Raw genomic sequence first — 16,841 nt, forward strand, 5'->3', positions numbered from 1 at the left:
ATGACAGACTGGCTTTATACAAAGACTAGCAAACAAAACTTTGAAAGCAAAAAGAAGTACAGCATTTCATATTATTAAATTTTTTTTAAGTGAGTTATGGAAGCTACTTTTCTTTGCCAGTGCAATCTTATTAAATCATTTTAATACTATAGTGAAGTTTTACAGAACATGCTCAACAGGGATGTTTTTGAATTTAAATAAAATTTAAGAAGTTTAATCCGCTGACCTTTATTTATATGTAACATTTTTCCACACAGTTAATGAAACCATTCATGTAAGGAATAGTTACTAGCATTAATGGGACTTGCAGGCTAGAAACTAAATGGAATTCAAACAGAAAAATACGCAAATATATTCACGCTCATTCCTTAAGATCTTTAATGGCAAGTACAACATTATAAAAAGCCAGACTATAAAATAATGTAAGACAAGTTGGTAAAACTGCAGCTCTTGTATTTCTCACTTCTACTGCAAGGGAAGAATGCTCCCCTGCAATAAAACCTGCAGTAAGACCACAAACGCTTTGAAACTGTCCCCTGAAACCGTAGCTGATCTCCATTCTGGGGCTTGGGGTACCTCCTTCTTCTCCCCCTTCCTCACCTCTGAAGGAGCTCATATTCATTCAGACGACCTGGGGCAAATACCTGCAATGCACTGAAATTTTATTTTGTTTTAATCTCAATTCTGGACAGAAAATGGCAGTGGTGCCACCATTTCATGTGTCCCAAGTAGCCATGCAAATAGGCACTGTTCCTGGTGCATTTTCCTGAACCTATTCTTACTGAAATTGGTTGCAAAATTTCTATCGACTTCAGTAGGGCAAAACAATGCAGTAGGTTTGCAACTGAAGTCTTAATAACCTACACAAGAACCATTCTGTAGTATTATTACGCTTTCTCAAATTTTTTGCTGGACAGGGAATTAGAAACGTATAAAAATTTCAGCCCTTTCATCTATCCATTCATCGTACTACCTTTAGCAAAATAGTAGAGGAAGGCATTTAAAATACAACAGGTGATTTCTAACAGCTGTAAAATAAGGATGGTCTGACAGTGCATACACTTCTCCCCAAAGAAAACATTTTTTTGCGTGGATTTGAGAGTCAAATTGTACCATCATATCACACACAGTTCTGATGAGTTATGAGCTTCCTTCAACAAATAACTCTTAAGACTAGTGCTGTTGCAAATACACTATTTTGCCCCACTCAGCTTAGAATGGTCACAAGTCTAAAGGTGTCTTGCATTTGAGAGCGCACAAAACCTGCAGCCAACACACGATATTTGGCAAGAACCGTACCCCTTTCATCGTTCACATATATGGAAGGTCACCTGCAACATGGTACCAAACACATCTTATTGGAGACACTCAAAAAGAAAAGCTGGTTCCTTAAAAGCTGTGATGTTCAAGGTTACAGATGTGATATTGTTCTGTAGAAAAAGTAAATAAGCCAAAGGAGTTGCCGCAGACTCCTCAGACTCAGCGCTATCTCAGTCCTGGGTTCCAGCAGAGGTAGGTGACTTTGCAATCCCTGTCCAGGGAATCATGTCATCTCAGGGTGAGATCATGGCATCTTGGAGTAACCACAGATACAGGGGCCCCCCTTCCCCAGCCCACCCCACTGGGCAGAGGCAGCACACTGCGTTCAGCCACCCAGTGTGCAGAAAGGTTTTGCTGTTAAGACAGTGTATCTGTTTCAACCAGGCGTCATCTCCGCCTGCGAGAGATGGTTTAGTTTTGCTCAAAAACTGCCCTTTCCCTCCTGCTTTGGCTCTCCCTTGCAGAACAAAGCAAAAAACTCACACAACTAAAACCTTCAGACCAACTCGTGTTTTACTCCTCCACCCCCAGCAGAAAACCAGAGTGCAAAAACGAATGCCTGTTTTTCTTCCCATAAAAGTTAAGCATGTTTTCCCTCCTTTAAAAGAAACTTCTGAGAGCAAACATCTATCTGTCTTTTCCTGTACAATGTGGTTTTTGCAAAAGAACATACAACCTGGCTCAAAATATTTATCACAAGGGTAAGTTTTGAATGTTGAAAAGATGTACAATCCAATTTTTTACTAAAGTTAAGGAATTTTTAAAAAAAAATCCAGATTTTATATTCGATTTTCATACATGACCTCCACATAAGGTACTATTAATAGCAATTAAGTTTCTGTATTATGTGCAGAAAGCAATTACTGCTCTACTAAAAGTACTTAAAGCACTAGAGAATTCTGATCCATTTACTAAATCAATTCCTGTTACCACAAAAGAACCACTAATGTGCTTCAGGACAGTCTTCTAACTAAGAACAAAAAAAAAAAAGGACGATGGATATGACCAGTGTTCTATTTTAAAGTGTATTATATTAACATTTCATCAGCATTTACAGAAATATGAACCTCACAGCAGTGCTGGACTTACTCAGCTTCACCAAACAGGGAATCATTGCTCACTTGCTCTGATGCAGAAGTATGGAAACACACAGGCACATTCTCCTTTTTATTTCATTTCAGCAGAAATGTGCTTTCTATGTGGAGTTTAAAAACTGCAAGTGGCTGCAGTGGAGAGTAGCAGCCAGTCTGTATAAATGGCTTATTCTGAGGAATTTCTGAAAGAAAAAGCACTCAGTAGGTGCATTATAATTAGTTGCTCTTTCTAGTTACCTCTTGACAAATGATGCATGCGGGTCTGGATGAGTGCCCAACTCTTGACCCATGCCACCACTACACACTTTAGTACTTCAAGCAGAAACCCCTAGCCTCAGCATTCTTTTCATTTTACTTTTTCCAGAAACGTGGCACTTCTAGTGCATAACATGAGAATAAGCCATGATTAACAAAGTTGGAATTCTTTCAAAAGTGCTTCATATAGCTATGTACTAAATATATCTGAGGGGAGCTTCCTGCCTTTGATTCCTTTCAAATATATAGCATGTTTCAGGACTCCATTAAAGGACAGAAATACATAGAAATACACAGGGCAAACATTATTCCCACAACACTTAAAGACACGCTTTGGCAATATTTGTAAGCCTTTCAAACAGAAAATATTCATGTGATCATTACTTTAATACAGGAGATTCTAAACCTATTGAGAAAAGCAACTTTTGACACAAAAAACACCTATAAAAATAAACATTTTTTTTTGGATAGCACTTTACTGCCCCCTTTTGCACTCTAACATTAGAACAGGTTTCAACACGAACACATGTGTGAGAAACACTGTGAAGATATGGGGTAAAACAACAGGGCATCATGTTTAGCTATCAGGCTTTGGAGACATCTTCCACTTGCCTACACTGCAAACAGATGAAACATCTAGTTTTGATTGTCCTTAATCTTTCATGGAAGAGATCAGTAATGGATGGTTTAAATTACTGTCTTCCATTGCAATCTGCATGTATATGGGCAACTGGAAAAGAGGGGGATATTGGTCATTAACACTAGTTGTCTCTACAGCATAATTTTCTAAAGCAAAGATCATCTGCAACTTGATTTTGGTTTATTCATCTAGATGACAAAGGGCTTTCCAGTCTGAGGTCATTCATGTGTTAGCAATGCCTGAACTGAAAGGATGGGTGTATCCTTCAGAAGAAAACTTCACAAACTGGCAGGCAAGAATATTTTCATGAAAGGTGAAGACAAGAAGCCTAGACATTCAAATACCCTGCAAGCCTACAGGCATAAACCAGTTCTGCAACTCCACACTGCAATTACAGTCAGTATGGAATCGATGTATGTCTATGTCCACATAGATCTGCAAAAGGTAATAAATCTATAGTCTAGTGGCCAGCTATTTACAAAATACTAATTCATTGTGACAGAGCCAGAAGGGGACCCATCCCGTCCCAACCCTCAGCTTCCATTGACAAAGTCCATGTGCTGCTGTGTACACTTATATTTAAACTTAATCCATTTTCCTCTGTCATCCTACAATTACAGTACAAGTCACAATAATATTAAATTTCACTGCCTACAGCATTGCACAATTGAACCATTACTGTAATGAAAACTGACTCCCTTTGATATTAACACTGGTGTTTTCTCTCATTTGCTAGCTATGAAATACAGGAAGAGACCAATGTTGTTTTAATTAAAGAATTGTTGTTCAAAATATGCTACTGGGAATATTAAAGTAGTTCTTTGCTCTCGCGGCAAAGATAATCAGGTATTTCTATGGTTTGAATTTTGGGTAAAAACTAAAAAAGAAAGTAAAATAAAAAAAATCTGTGCCATGAATTCAGCGTAACGCAAAACCACTGCTCTACTTGACTTGTGCACACAGAGGCAGGGTGTGCCAAAACCAAGAGAGATAGCACTTTATTAAAGAAATGCAGAGCAGTAGTTAGCATGGAACACAAAGTCGAACTAAACCATGTGTGTTTCTTCCACAAGTCACTAAAGTCTTAGCTTTTAGAAAGCTAACAGCGAGCAGCTGGCACTTGCCAAAGAACTACTTTTCAATAAGTGCAAACCAGATTGTTCTACTGCTGTGCTATTCTGTGCTCTTCTCCACCATTCCTGTTAGAAAAACAAATGTCTTATGTCAGCCACAATGTAAGAATGCCAATCAAAGTTTTCAGTCTCCCTTCTCATAACTACAGGTAGTTCACACCTGTACAGTCTTGTTTCAGGACATGCTCCAAGCTAAGTCTATAAAAGAGGGCAGGGACCGCCTTTTAGTTGATGAGACATTAATGATCAGTGATTATATCTCAAATTCAAAGAAAAAATCTCATCTGCTTGGCAGTCTTTAGAAAATATATTACTGCATACCATTTGCCTGCATAAGTAAACATCGGAAGTCGAAGTTGTTAACTCCCTATTTTCAGGAAAACTTACGCCAAATCAATAACAGCCTTGTATAAAAGTTTGTATAACAAATCTATTTTGGCAAACCATTGTTATGCCGAGGAGCAAATGACCTTGAGCAAAAACCCAGTGGGAGATCTGCAATCAGTCTGCATTTGTTTCTCCCATCAAACCCCAGATTCAGCCACTTACGAGCACGAAGATCCTACGATCGATCCTACGTTCTTACATTGTGTACCAGCTTCACCCAAGTTTGACTGACTTGCAGAAGCAGCATAAACTGGGTGGCCGCAGCCACCTTCAAGGCAGTAGCAATATCTGACCTACCAAGAATCAGCTTTTGGTCCACTGCAGGTCTGACCCTCTCAAATGAAGTTACACTGACACTGGATTAGTTAAAAAAAATCTGTAAACACCCAGAAGGGCATTACACACATGACTGACATCCCTGCCCCAAAAGAAGAGTCCATCAGAGGGGTTCAGCAGAAAGCTGGGGACAACAAAAGATCGAGATGATTAGTTTTAACCCATTGCCCTGCACCCATGAGACAGTGACATTTCATTCAGGCTCTATCGCCAGGGAGGCTAAGCCTGTGCACCCCTTGCACACTGGGTTCTCTCTCAGGGGAAAACAGGAGATCTTGGGAACAGCGGGGTCATCCTCAGTGATCAGTTGTCAGTGGAAATGTGCTGCTGGCAATACACCAAAGGGTGAGCAAAAAAAAGCACAGAAAACTCAGTTCCAGCAGAGCTATCAGTGCAGCCAGACTCCAGAGGCACAGCTTATGTGCCCGCTCAAGCTCCCAGCTGGCACAAGGGATCACCACTGGTACTGACTACTGGTAAGCTACACATCTCTTTCCAAATGCAGACAGGGCTGTAGCTTCTGACAGAATTTTCTGATATTTAAAAAAGAGCAATGAAGCTTCAGAGAGATCTGTATTTGTCCAAGCCCAAAAAACTCTTCACTCTGGCCTTGGTTCAAGACAGCTCATGCTCAAATTCATCCCGCTTCAGCAAAAATACTCAGCATTCAGAACATGCTTGACATGAATTTTTCTGAATAAGAACAGTTTCCCAAGTCAGGCCCTAGGAGCACAGTGCAGTCCTGCTTGTCTTGGTTTCACACACAGATCCACAAAATGGAAAAGACTACAATAAGCTAAAAATTTAAGAAGAATTGGCTTTTGGTTTTCTTCAAAAAGTGCCTAAAAACTGTCTGATAGAAAGAACAATGATTACCATTAAAAATTATCTTTTAAAATGTTTTTCACGCAGACTAGTAATCTTGTCTGCCAATGTGACTTTCTCTGTTCAGCTAATCTATATAGCTCAGAAATACCCTGGAAAAAGAAACACCCCAAAAACCTGAAGGTCAAGCGTTCTGCAGTGATTAAGCTAGACTGCTTCCGAACTAAACTTAAATTAATTAAACATGAAGATAGCAACTGAAGTGTGGACAGCAACTGAAGTGGGACTGCAAATCCTCAAAAGGAGTCAAGATGTTCCCAACTCCAAATTTACACTTTTATCCAGTCAGGTATAGAAACCAACTGCTGCTCAGGCAGCAGGTAAGCAGATGGCAAGCACCAAGCAAAAATGAAACTGCGAAACGATGCACCACCAGTCAGAAGAAGTGCAGTTATGTGTGCTTCTACCAATGCTCACTGCATAGGTTCCTTAAACAAACTGTTTCAAACTTGCAGAACATCAAAAGCCAGATGGGTCTTCCTGAATGAATCCACAGGCAAGGAGCCAGGATTCCCGTTTGCTGCAGAAATAGGCCTGGACTTGATTTGAGTCTTCTTAGCTCTGACAGGCTGAAGTCTGGCAGAACTCCCAATCCAAAATAAAATTGCATTCAAGTGAGACTGGGCTTTAACTAACAATAATAATAATAAAATTTCAAATTCCTCTTCGTAGCTTTAAAATGCACTTCCCTTTACAGTACAGTGTTCACCTTTCCCACTGCCGTTCTCTAGTTTGGGTACCTAAGTAAATGCATAATTAGGAAAAAAAGCTAACAAACAGTGAGAAGCAATTTGCAGATTTTTCAGCCTAACATTATCATTCCACCACCTAACCTATCCTCCAAATAATTTCTCATTTTCCATTGACACATGTAAAACTTGATTATGCTTTAAAGTGTACACAGCTCTGATCCTACTAAATAAAGTTTTGTAAATCTTATTTTAGCCATCAACCACGAGACATTTAAAAAGAACACTATAGGTAGGAAACCCATCTTACAGTTATGTATATGCCATACACCAGGAATGAATCACCTAGCAACATAATCCTCTACCAGCCTTTATCGTTTTTGGCTTGGAACTTATGTTTAAAACCAGAAGAAAGCATAGACTATTACAACAAAGTTTAAATCAGCTGCACTATAATTATCATGCTGATACCGCAATAAACACTGGGTGTAGGCTGGCCAGGATTGCCAAAAAAGATAGAGGTCCTGCCCTTATTTGCTGTCTCTGACAACGTATATAATTACATCAAAGTTCTGTGCATCACAGTTAACAGGAAAATAAAATCTGGATGTTCTCTTTCCTAAACTAAAATGATAGATTTTGTTCATTATAAGAAAATTTAAATTTTGCCTATAATGAAAAAACAATTATAATGCAAAGCCCTTGCAGGCTTGTAAGACTTGCAGTACTCATTGAAATCACAGGAGGTATTTTCATGGAGTTGAATAGGAGCTAGACAGAAGCTTTGAACATGTTTATCTACTTGAAACTACAAATACAAAATACTAAATGAGATTTCCGTATATGAAATTTAAAATTACCTATTGTAATTGTGTATTTAAGTCTGCTCAAAGACTTCTGAAAACCAGGCTAAGATTAAACATGATTTTACAGGGACAGAAACGGTAACCAAAAAAACCCCAGATAATTCAAAATGACAATGAAGACCCTTCAAGTTTAGGAAATTTCTGTGTGTATGCTTTATCGTTTCAGGTCTTAAGATCTATCTGGGGGCAGAGGAGCATTACAAAACTGTTTTTTGTTCTGCCATTTTGTTTTCATACTAGGCTTTCAGAAACATATTGAGCTCAATGTACTTGTTTTCTCAAAGCCTCTCCACTGTTCTGTGTGGTGGTTTTTTTTTCTCATCTAGGGAACAGGAGTGCAAATTGCAAAACCTCTGTGTTTTAAAGACATCTTCCGAGTTTATGTCACTGAAAACTCCTTCAGGAGAGCGGAACCTGGAGGGGAAGGACTCAGTGTGTGCGCTGGAAGAGGTGGGGTGCCCTGCCCAAGATGCTCTCCATAGAGGATTCCCCACTTCTCCCTGCCAAACCTGTCGTGCCTTATCTGGGACATTTCTGAAATGTGACATGACAGGCAGGTTCGAAAGCTAAACGTTGGATAATGGTGGGCAAACAAAGGACATCGGTTTTTGCATTATTTCTTTAATTACTTTAACCCTCGTTCGAACAGAAAGCATAAGGCCAGAGTAATTCAGCTTCTCTCTTTGTCATTTGCCTGCCATAAATATGCACCAGTCTGCATTTGAAAAGCTGAAGGAGGCTGCAAGCTTGCTGGACATTTATCATGCTCTGTTCCCTGTTAACAAGCAAATACTTTAGTTGAATGGCCCATTAGCAATCATTGTCAAATGCAGAATGCAAGGTGCTTGGATGTGACCGGCCTGTAAATTAGATGAGGGTGCCCCTGAGCTTTGGAGAATTTCAGCAAATGAATTGGATCTTTTGATATAGATTTGTGAAGGTTAAGTTGCAAGACAGGAAACCTATCTGAGCACTTCAGGCCCCCTGTATTCTGCCAATCTGTCTGGCTCCCTATATGCACATGTTTATTTTTCATTTGTTAAATCACATCACCATCAGCAGCTAGACATCGGGGTCTGGAGTTCCCTTTTCAGTCAGAATTGTGAAGATTTCCAGCATACCATCGGGTAGGATAAGAATGATAGATTCAAGCATGTAATTAACATCTTTATATTAAAAAAAGAAAAAAGCCCAAATCAAAACAGAAAAAAAACCAACCCACTTTAAAAGTGTCCGAGCCACTGCCAAACAAACAGCATGAATTCCATTTTGCCAAGCTCATCCCAGGCTCACTCCCACTAAAGAAAGACACAACTGTTATTGTAGGCTTCGGTGTTTTTTCCTCTTGTGTCTAGACTGTGCCTAACAAATGCTGAGTGCTTTCTTTCCCCCCTTAGCAGACGAATGAGCAGGCAATAAAGTAGGTATTTCTCATTTGAATCGTACCGCTGATTTGCAATGCAATACTGACTTTAAGTTGAGAGTGTTCAGGGTTGTCAGCTGGGTAGAAAAGCAGGTATTAACTATTTAGAAAGCTCTTTAAAAGAAAAGGCAAGAAAAACCAAATCCAAGTAGCTGCACTAGGAGAGGTTTTTTACTACCTTTACAGTTGCAGATTGCTTAAAATAAATGACAAAACATAGCTAAATTGTCTGCAGGCTGAACTCAAGAGGCCGACAGCAAACTCATCCCAGTGATTGTAAACTCGGGGGGGGGGGGAAGAGGCAGATGTTTATCTCATTCATTTCTAGATTTCAGCTTGCCTTTCGAAAATAAACACCACCTAGAGACTGAGCCAGATCCATTTGGTTATCTGCAGCCTGACTGGTAAATAAGAATGGATGCTGTTTTGTTTGTGGTGATTTTGTTTTGTGTTTTTTTTCTTTTATATTTTTGCAGGACGGGAAACACAAGAGATTCTCTCAACTATCACCTGGCCAAGGCACAGACAATGCAGCATGTTTATCTTTGCTGCTCCCACGGAGGGTGAGATGGAGACCACAGACTGAAACACAGCTGAAATCAAAAGGTCTTTGTTTTCTTTCCAGATAACCCCAATCCCACCTATCCCCTCTGCTGTCTGTGCCTTGCCAGCATGCTACTGCCCGAAGCCCTATTAGATGAAGGTAACAAACCCCAAGCGCAGCCAATTCTTCAGAAAGGCTGCTGCTAGGGCAGGAGTTAAAAAGGAAAATCTTCCACACCTCACAACTGCAGCCATCTCAAGTTTTAATCGGCCCCCATCTCAGCAAAAAGGAGTAAATGAAATCTATCTTTACCATATTATACACCACCAATGAGCAAGAACTGAGCAGCTTTTCTTCACCGCTTCAACCACCCCAAGCCACAAGTAGGCCTTTCATACTTCCTAATCCCGGCCCCCAAGTTTTGTGCAGTTCTCACATAATACCTTACAGCCCGGAGCAAGGCCCTTAGTTTATAACACTCCTTTCAGAGACGTGTCATTTCTAACATCAAGCTAATCTATATGTTGCCATGGCACCACCCTTTATCTGCCTTTACATCTTATGAACTGCATGGATTTACCACATTATTTTTATCTGAAAGACAGAAAATGGTGGTTTTATTGCCATACAATCAGATTACTGCTGCTAGTTTCTCTATGCCTTTTTACCATACTTCAATCAAAAGGGATCAGTTTCTTTATACTCTGCCCTTGATTTACATTACATCTGTAAAGACCTAGTCTGGGTTGTAATCCCCTTATTAACTATGACCAGGGTTGATTTGCCTAAAAATAAAAGCAAATTGTGTCAGACCCTTTCACTTTGTTTTTGATTCGGAACTACAAAATGGATTACTAAAGAAATCTTCAGAGTTCACACGGCTGGTATAGTACTGAATTTAAAATGAGAATTAAACAAGTTAAACATGGGAGCTGTGTCAACGGTTTACATTTACCATCATGGGAGAAAGGCTGAACTGCATTTGTCTTTGTGTTCTCTGGCTTTAAAGAGACAATGAAGCCACAGGAGTTTTTTTCCAAGCTCTTCTAACACTGTCTATTTGCCATCCTCCCTTCCTCTGCTTTTTCATGCAACTCCCCCATAAACTCTTCTCCCTCCCTGCTCCCTCCCTACCCTCCCAAAAAAACCTCCCCTCCCCCAAGACAACAGTGTACTGGTTAAAAGTCTATATTCAGTGGCACTGAGTATTTTAATCAAAATATTTCAAGCAGTTTAACATTCCTATGTAAGTTTCCACAACGCCTCACAAAGAATGAGCTCATAAGGAAATCCATGTAGATGTATGATAAATGACCAGAAAAACAGGTTTCTTTATGTCAGCAGCCAAGGCAGACAGACATTAGGCAAACATGAATAACATTTTAATCACTATTTTTTCCTCAGAAGAACACTTTCTTCTCATTTGCAACAAGCAATTTCAAGTAGTGCAGGTTTGCACTGACACATGAAGACCAAATCCTAAAAAAAAAAAAAAAAAAAAAAAAAAGTCCCCAAAGCAGGCCTGCCTGTGGCTGCTGCTCAGGGCTGAAAGGCCTGTCTTTGCCAGCGTGTCACAGCAGTCACCTCAGCTCCTCTGCTGCTGACTTCCCATGACGGGAACCTTGGCCGAATTTGAAATGATCCAGAGCGTCACACCTCGAGCAATGTGATCTCCTCACAATAAAACAGGGAAGAGAAAAAAAGGGGGAAAAAAAAAAGGGGAGGAGGGTGGCATTCTTGTGTGTGGGAAGAGGGAGAACTTGAATGATTTTAGCATGACTTTTAGTCACTGCCTCTCCAAAAGCAATTACTTCATTAAACAAAGTGAAATAACGTAGCACAGCTTACAGATAACATGCTTTAAGATAATTACTATAAATAATATAGCAATTATACTGCATATAAAAAAGGCTGGAGAAAATAATGCGCTAAAGAAATCAGCCTTCAGTTTATTCTGAATTAATTTTGCTAATTCACTTGTGCTTCAGAGACCTGGCTATAAATGCCAGAGATATCAAATGAACTGGAAGCCACCTCTCGCTCCTTCTCTTAGCATGCCAAGTGTCAATAGCTATGTTTTGGGTACAATTTAGGAGCACGTGTTTAAATCATTTTAATCTTCCACTCCTGTTTCTTCAGCTTGAAGCTGTAATTGCTGAGGTTAGAAAGTGCGGTCCCATAGCACAAGAGTCCCAAATAAATTCTTGTCTAGCTGTGAGGCTCCCAAACATGTTGTGAGATATCGTTTTAGCAAGCTCTTTGTGCTCTGGCTGGCTAGCCCGGTCCTGTGAAACAAGGGCTGTCCATTACCTACAGTTTATCATCCTGACAAAATGTGAGGAATGTGGATGTGAAAGCACTAACAATTCCACCCCTGGTGCTTTCCCCCTTTTTTCTCTCTGTATTAAAACCGACAAGATTAACCCAAATGCAAACTGCAGAGCATAGTTCAAGGGGCTATTCAATCCGTAGTGAATGTGCATTTGTTTACCTACAAAAATAAGAATTTCAGATACAATGAAAAGCAGACTAGTCTATATGCTACTGAATAGAACATTTAACAGGGTCATCAATTGTAGTTTATTTTATCAGTTTCTGACATGTTAGCATTCATTCAGAGGCGGCTGTGAAACATCCCATATATAACTGGTTATCAGAGGGAGAGAAAAACAGCTATATAACCTAACTTAATCAGTGTCAAAGGCACCACTTGTGAGGATAACCTTCCACATGTCTTAAGAAGAACCGCCCTGCTTGCCGGCCTATAGCACGCAGGGAATAATGACACTTAGACATAAGCGATGCTTTTTTGAATGAGATTCCTGTACTGCTTCACAAAAAGGCACCCCCTAACACTACATGCGGCCCTACGTATCAAAGGCAGTGCTGAGCCCTTGTGAGGTGAAACTGAGGTAACCCGTGCTATCTGCATACATTGTTTGTCTTGGCAGAAACAACACAGGCAGAAAGTCCCCCCTTAAAAAGTGGTAACAGGAGTTAAAGCTACAGAGTATTTTTTCCTCAGTGTTTTCAGGATCAGGAGATCCGAAGTTCTTCAGATGGTAAGTCTGTAAAGTCTACCAAGACCATCTGCAACAATGATGTTTAACCTCTCAAGCAATAAAGTCACAGGTATAATTATTATATGGAGGTCACTTCAACCTTGTGATTTGGCCAAGGCAATAAAACAGATCTCTAAAAAGAAAGGGGGGAACAAGGGAAGGAGCTCTGTGTTCAAATAGCTACCGTGTGCTCTCCATCCCAGCCACCTGCTAGAAATTATAACCTCTAGACTTCAGTGCAAAACCAATTCAGTTTATACATTCACCTTAACATAAAATTTATTATTTCATACTATATATTAACCTGACTAACAACTTCTGCCAGCATTTAATTGCCTACCTGTTCAGCAGATTTATGTGTTGAGGCTTTCAATAGAGTTAAATGCACTGCTTCCCTGAATAAATTAAACAGCACCAAAGATAGTTATTATTTCAAACCTAGAAAGGAGCTTTATTATTATACCATGCCAAGATCTATTCAGCAGCTTTACTTCTCAACCTAACATGCAGCTTGAATCCAGAGTAAGGACAATCTCATATAAGGAGAAATTATTCAGTATCCTTCAGGCAAACAACTGTGAGAAGAATTAGTAAGAAATCCTGCTTTGAGAAGTGGAGCTGCCTTACCGGCAGCAATATCAGGAATGCATTTGTAAGCCTCCTCAAACTCCAGGCCTCCAAGTGCCCTATAAATCACTAGCCCAAGCAATTGAAAAGACTAATTTTAATAGTGTACTTCTTCACTGTGGTGATTAAGCCTCAATGAATCACTCAAGAAAATTCAATTACATCAGCAACACAACCTATTTTTAAACGTGCATTTAAGTTGAAAAAGTAATTAGATATTATCATTAGATCTACCATTAACAACATTCAAACCTTTTTTGTAATCAAACAGTTTAGAATTAACTAAATGGAAACACAAATCGTGTTTGATTTGGAAACACATATCCCCAGGCTCTGTAAGATGGGTTGAATTCAGCTGCCCGGATACTTTCGTTTCACTGATAGGTAATAAAAGCGATCAAGGTAAGTTAAAAAAAGCGAAAGCAGGTTGGGGCTGGCGGAGGAGAGCTCAGAACAGCCGGCTCTTCTGCTTTGGAAGAGTGACCTCTGTAGGCACAAACACAGCGAAGGCTGGGATGCAAAAGCCTTCACTTTCCTCCAAGGCCGAGCCAAGGCTGTTTTCCACCCAGCACAGCAGGCCCACTCCTGCAATGTAACCCCGGCTCGCAGCCTTTGCCTTTCGAGAGCCTAAAGAGCCTTATAAAGCCCGCTTTACAACCAGACAGGCCGCTTTATTCTCTGATGTGATGCCGTGTCTTTCTTAAGTCAAAGAAAGGCTTTAGCTATGTAGCATCATGTAAGTGCTGAGCCAGTGACTGGAGCTAAAGTTTATTTTAACAGGCTTCCCACCTGGTGCATATATAAAATCAGCATTTGTCAATTAATGCTATAAATAAAGACACCGAATTGAGCAGTCCACAGCGTTCCTGGTGTTTTTTTAAGAAATATCAGAAAAACTGCTCGGTAAAAAAAGACTTGCAGAAATATAGCAACTATTCACACTATCTAAAAAAAAAACATGCAGAAATCTGTAGCGATTTTTTTCCTTCGGTGAAAACAACAGGAGATAATGATGCCTGTAAGGCAAGGCTACTTGATAAACTTGAGATGCTACTTCCAATTCAAACTTTGAAATCTTCAACAAACTCCTGGAGATCCTGCCACCTACGCAGAATTAATCCTCGATCCAGGAAATACTCCATTCATTCTTGTCTCATCACCACCTAACACTTCCTGTACAAAGTCCCCTGGGAAAGCAAGATATGTACTCACTGGACTTAATGGGAACTTCTAAATTCAATTAACCCAGTGCATATGGTTTGATTTTAAATATCTATAATTGAAGATAGAGCATGCGTTTAAAGAAATTATTTTAACCCACTTCTGGTGTTGCATCACTGGTTTAAAACTCCCTAAAGGCATTACAGACTATTTCTTCTTACTGTGATTTCTGTTTTCTAAACTAGTGGTTATAATCACAAAAGTTCAAAAGATCTCACAACTGTACAGAGTCAACTTCCACTTTGTATGTCAAAAATTCAAGGGGACAAAAGAGTAGCAGAATTAGCTTTTCATTACTGCCTCAGACTTCTTTTTAGAAGGACGGCCCACTTTCCAGAATTTCCTCTTTCCAATAGCAATAATTTTGTATGTTTAAGTAAAGAAAATTTTTTTTAAAGGATACGCTTCTATTTTAAGAGTGTGCTTTAACAGTGAAGTCCTGGGAACGCATGTACATTTTTGCCTGGGTTTGTTAATGAAGAATGACACTAAATGGTTGTGTGATGGGTAATGCTTAGTTCATTACTCACTGACATGTGCCTTGATACCATCAACTCCACAACCAAATTTAGCCCTGTTATAAGCAGATGTAACTTCGCTGGAGTCAATGGGATGAGTTTGCATCTGCAGACGGAGAAGTTGAAGAGTATCACCTTTTCCTGGCAGCCCAGGGCAGGCAGCCCGGCTCCTCCGGCCTCCGCCGCTGCTCTAGCCCGGGCGAGCCCGGACCCCGCCCGCAGGTCTCAGCCTGCTACCGCCGCCCCAATCTCCATCCCGCTCCCGGTCCGCTGCCCCCTCCCGTCGTGGCCAGCCCCCCTTCCCGGGGCCCTCCTGCCGGGGACAAGGGGGGACGGGGCGCTCCGCCGCCACACGGAACCCTCCCCCTGTCGAGGGCCGGATCCTGCTGCCAGCCCTGGCCAGAGTCCCCTGCAGCCGCTGCTCATCGCTGCTGCACCCACCCTGTCCCCGCGTCTCCAGGCAGCCGCGGCCGGTCTGCCGCACTGTCCAGTCCCTCCCCCGCACACGGCCGCGGAGGACAGCGCCGGCCCCCAGGGAGACGGCGGACGGGAGCGGATTGGAAACTTACTTGGGGTTGGAGGAATTCCAATATATGGGGTCTAAAACGATGGACCGCGCCAGTGCAGTTCTGCATAAAACCATCACGGCTCCCCAGCAGTACTTCCAGGCGGAGGCATCTCGCCTCCGCGCTGCCATGGTCGCAGGCGGCACCGAGTCCCTCCCCAGAGCCTCGCCAACTCCGCCGTGCGCCTTCCCCCGCACCTGAGCAGCAACAGTAGGGTGGGTGCCCGGTATCCCAACAGCTGGGGCGATTAATAGGGAATAATAATAATAAAATAAAATTAAAAAATCACAAGCTAAGAGTCGACGATGTACTTGGCGAGAGCTGCAAGCAGATCTACTGAGTCATGTATGCCACTCGCATGTAGGAATATCTCCTGTGAGGTAAGATCCAAGCTACCTCCGAAGCAATAACAAAAAAATGCAAACGCCTCAGTTCTTCCTCTTACAGGGGGTCTCCCGGCTGCCTTGGAAGATGCCACTCAAACTGCCAACTCCCATTTGAATCCAGAGCGCCATACGCGTTCACAGTGTCTTAAGGCTCGCGTGAAAAGGAGTAGGGAATTAAAAAAAAAAAGGGTAAAACAAACGGTGGTAGGAGAAATAAAGGGGTGAGGGAAAAAGACACAGCTTCGGCGGGAGGCTCCTCCTGCGTGTCTCTCACTGCTCCCCGCAGTTTACAATCCGCAGGACGCTAGCCCGGGCTGTTTCGGGGAGCTCGGAAACACCCACGAGTCAATAAATCCACTTCGAGTCAGCTCCCCCGGTCCTAGGGAGGCGCATCCACAGGGCTCCGGCTTCCCCGGGGAGCAGCACTGCTGTCCTTGTCGCCGGCAAAGACCACGGAGCGTAGCAAGGAAAGAAAGAGGAACGGATAACAGTAAATAATTAAAAAAAAAAATATGGGCGGCGGGGAGTCGCAGCGTCAAATCGTCCCTCTCCCCCGTTGCGCGATCTGCAGTGCGCGCCGCGGCGGCCGACCGACGGAGGACGAGGATCGCCGAGCGCGGGACTTGCGCCGCCACGCAGCCCCACCGCGGAGGAGAAGGGAGGGAGCGAGAAGAGAGGAGCGGCGCCAGCCACGGCCGTTCCCACCGCGGCGCCTCCAACCCGCGATGTCGCCGCTCCGCTCCCCTGCTGCTGCTGCTACCGTCACCCGTGCCGCCTCGGCGAGTTCCCGGCGCAGAAGCGCGGCCGGCGGCAGAGCGCCGCCGTAGCCATATAAGCGCGGCCCCGCCGCCCCGCCGCCGCCGCTCATAGGGCCGCCGCCGGGCCGCCG

The 16,841-nt window shown here is 42.1% G+C and overlaps 1 protein-coding gene across 1 annotated transcript in view; it reads right to left on the reverse strand.

Annotated features, from left to right (window-relative positions):
* The window catches only part of EFNB2 (ephrin B2), a 44,953-nt gene extending 28,421 nt beyond the window's left edge, over window positions 1-16,532 (reverse strand). Inside the window, exon 1 of the mRNA XM_017816624.1 lies at window positions 15,570-16,532. Within this exon, the coding sequence (XP_017672113.1) occupies window positions 15,570-15,697 (128 nt within the window). The 5' untranslated portion in view covers window positions 15,698-16,532. The remainder of the gene's footprint in view (window positions 1-15,569) is intronic.
* Window positions 16,533-16,841: the final 309 nt, after the last annotated feature.

The sequence above is a fragment of the Lepidothrix coronata genome, unplaced genomic scaffold (genome assembly GCF_001604755.1).
Source record: "Lepidothrix coronata isolate B3197 unplaced genomic scaffold, Lepidothrix_coronata-1.0 Scaffold57, whole genome shotgun sequence".
Lineage (NCBI taxonomy): Eukaryota > Metazoa > Chordata > Aves > Passeriformes > Pipridae > Lepidothrix > Lepidothrix coronata.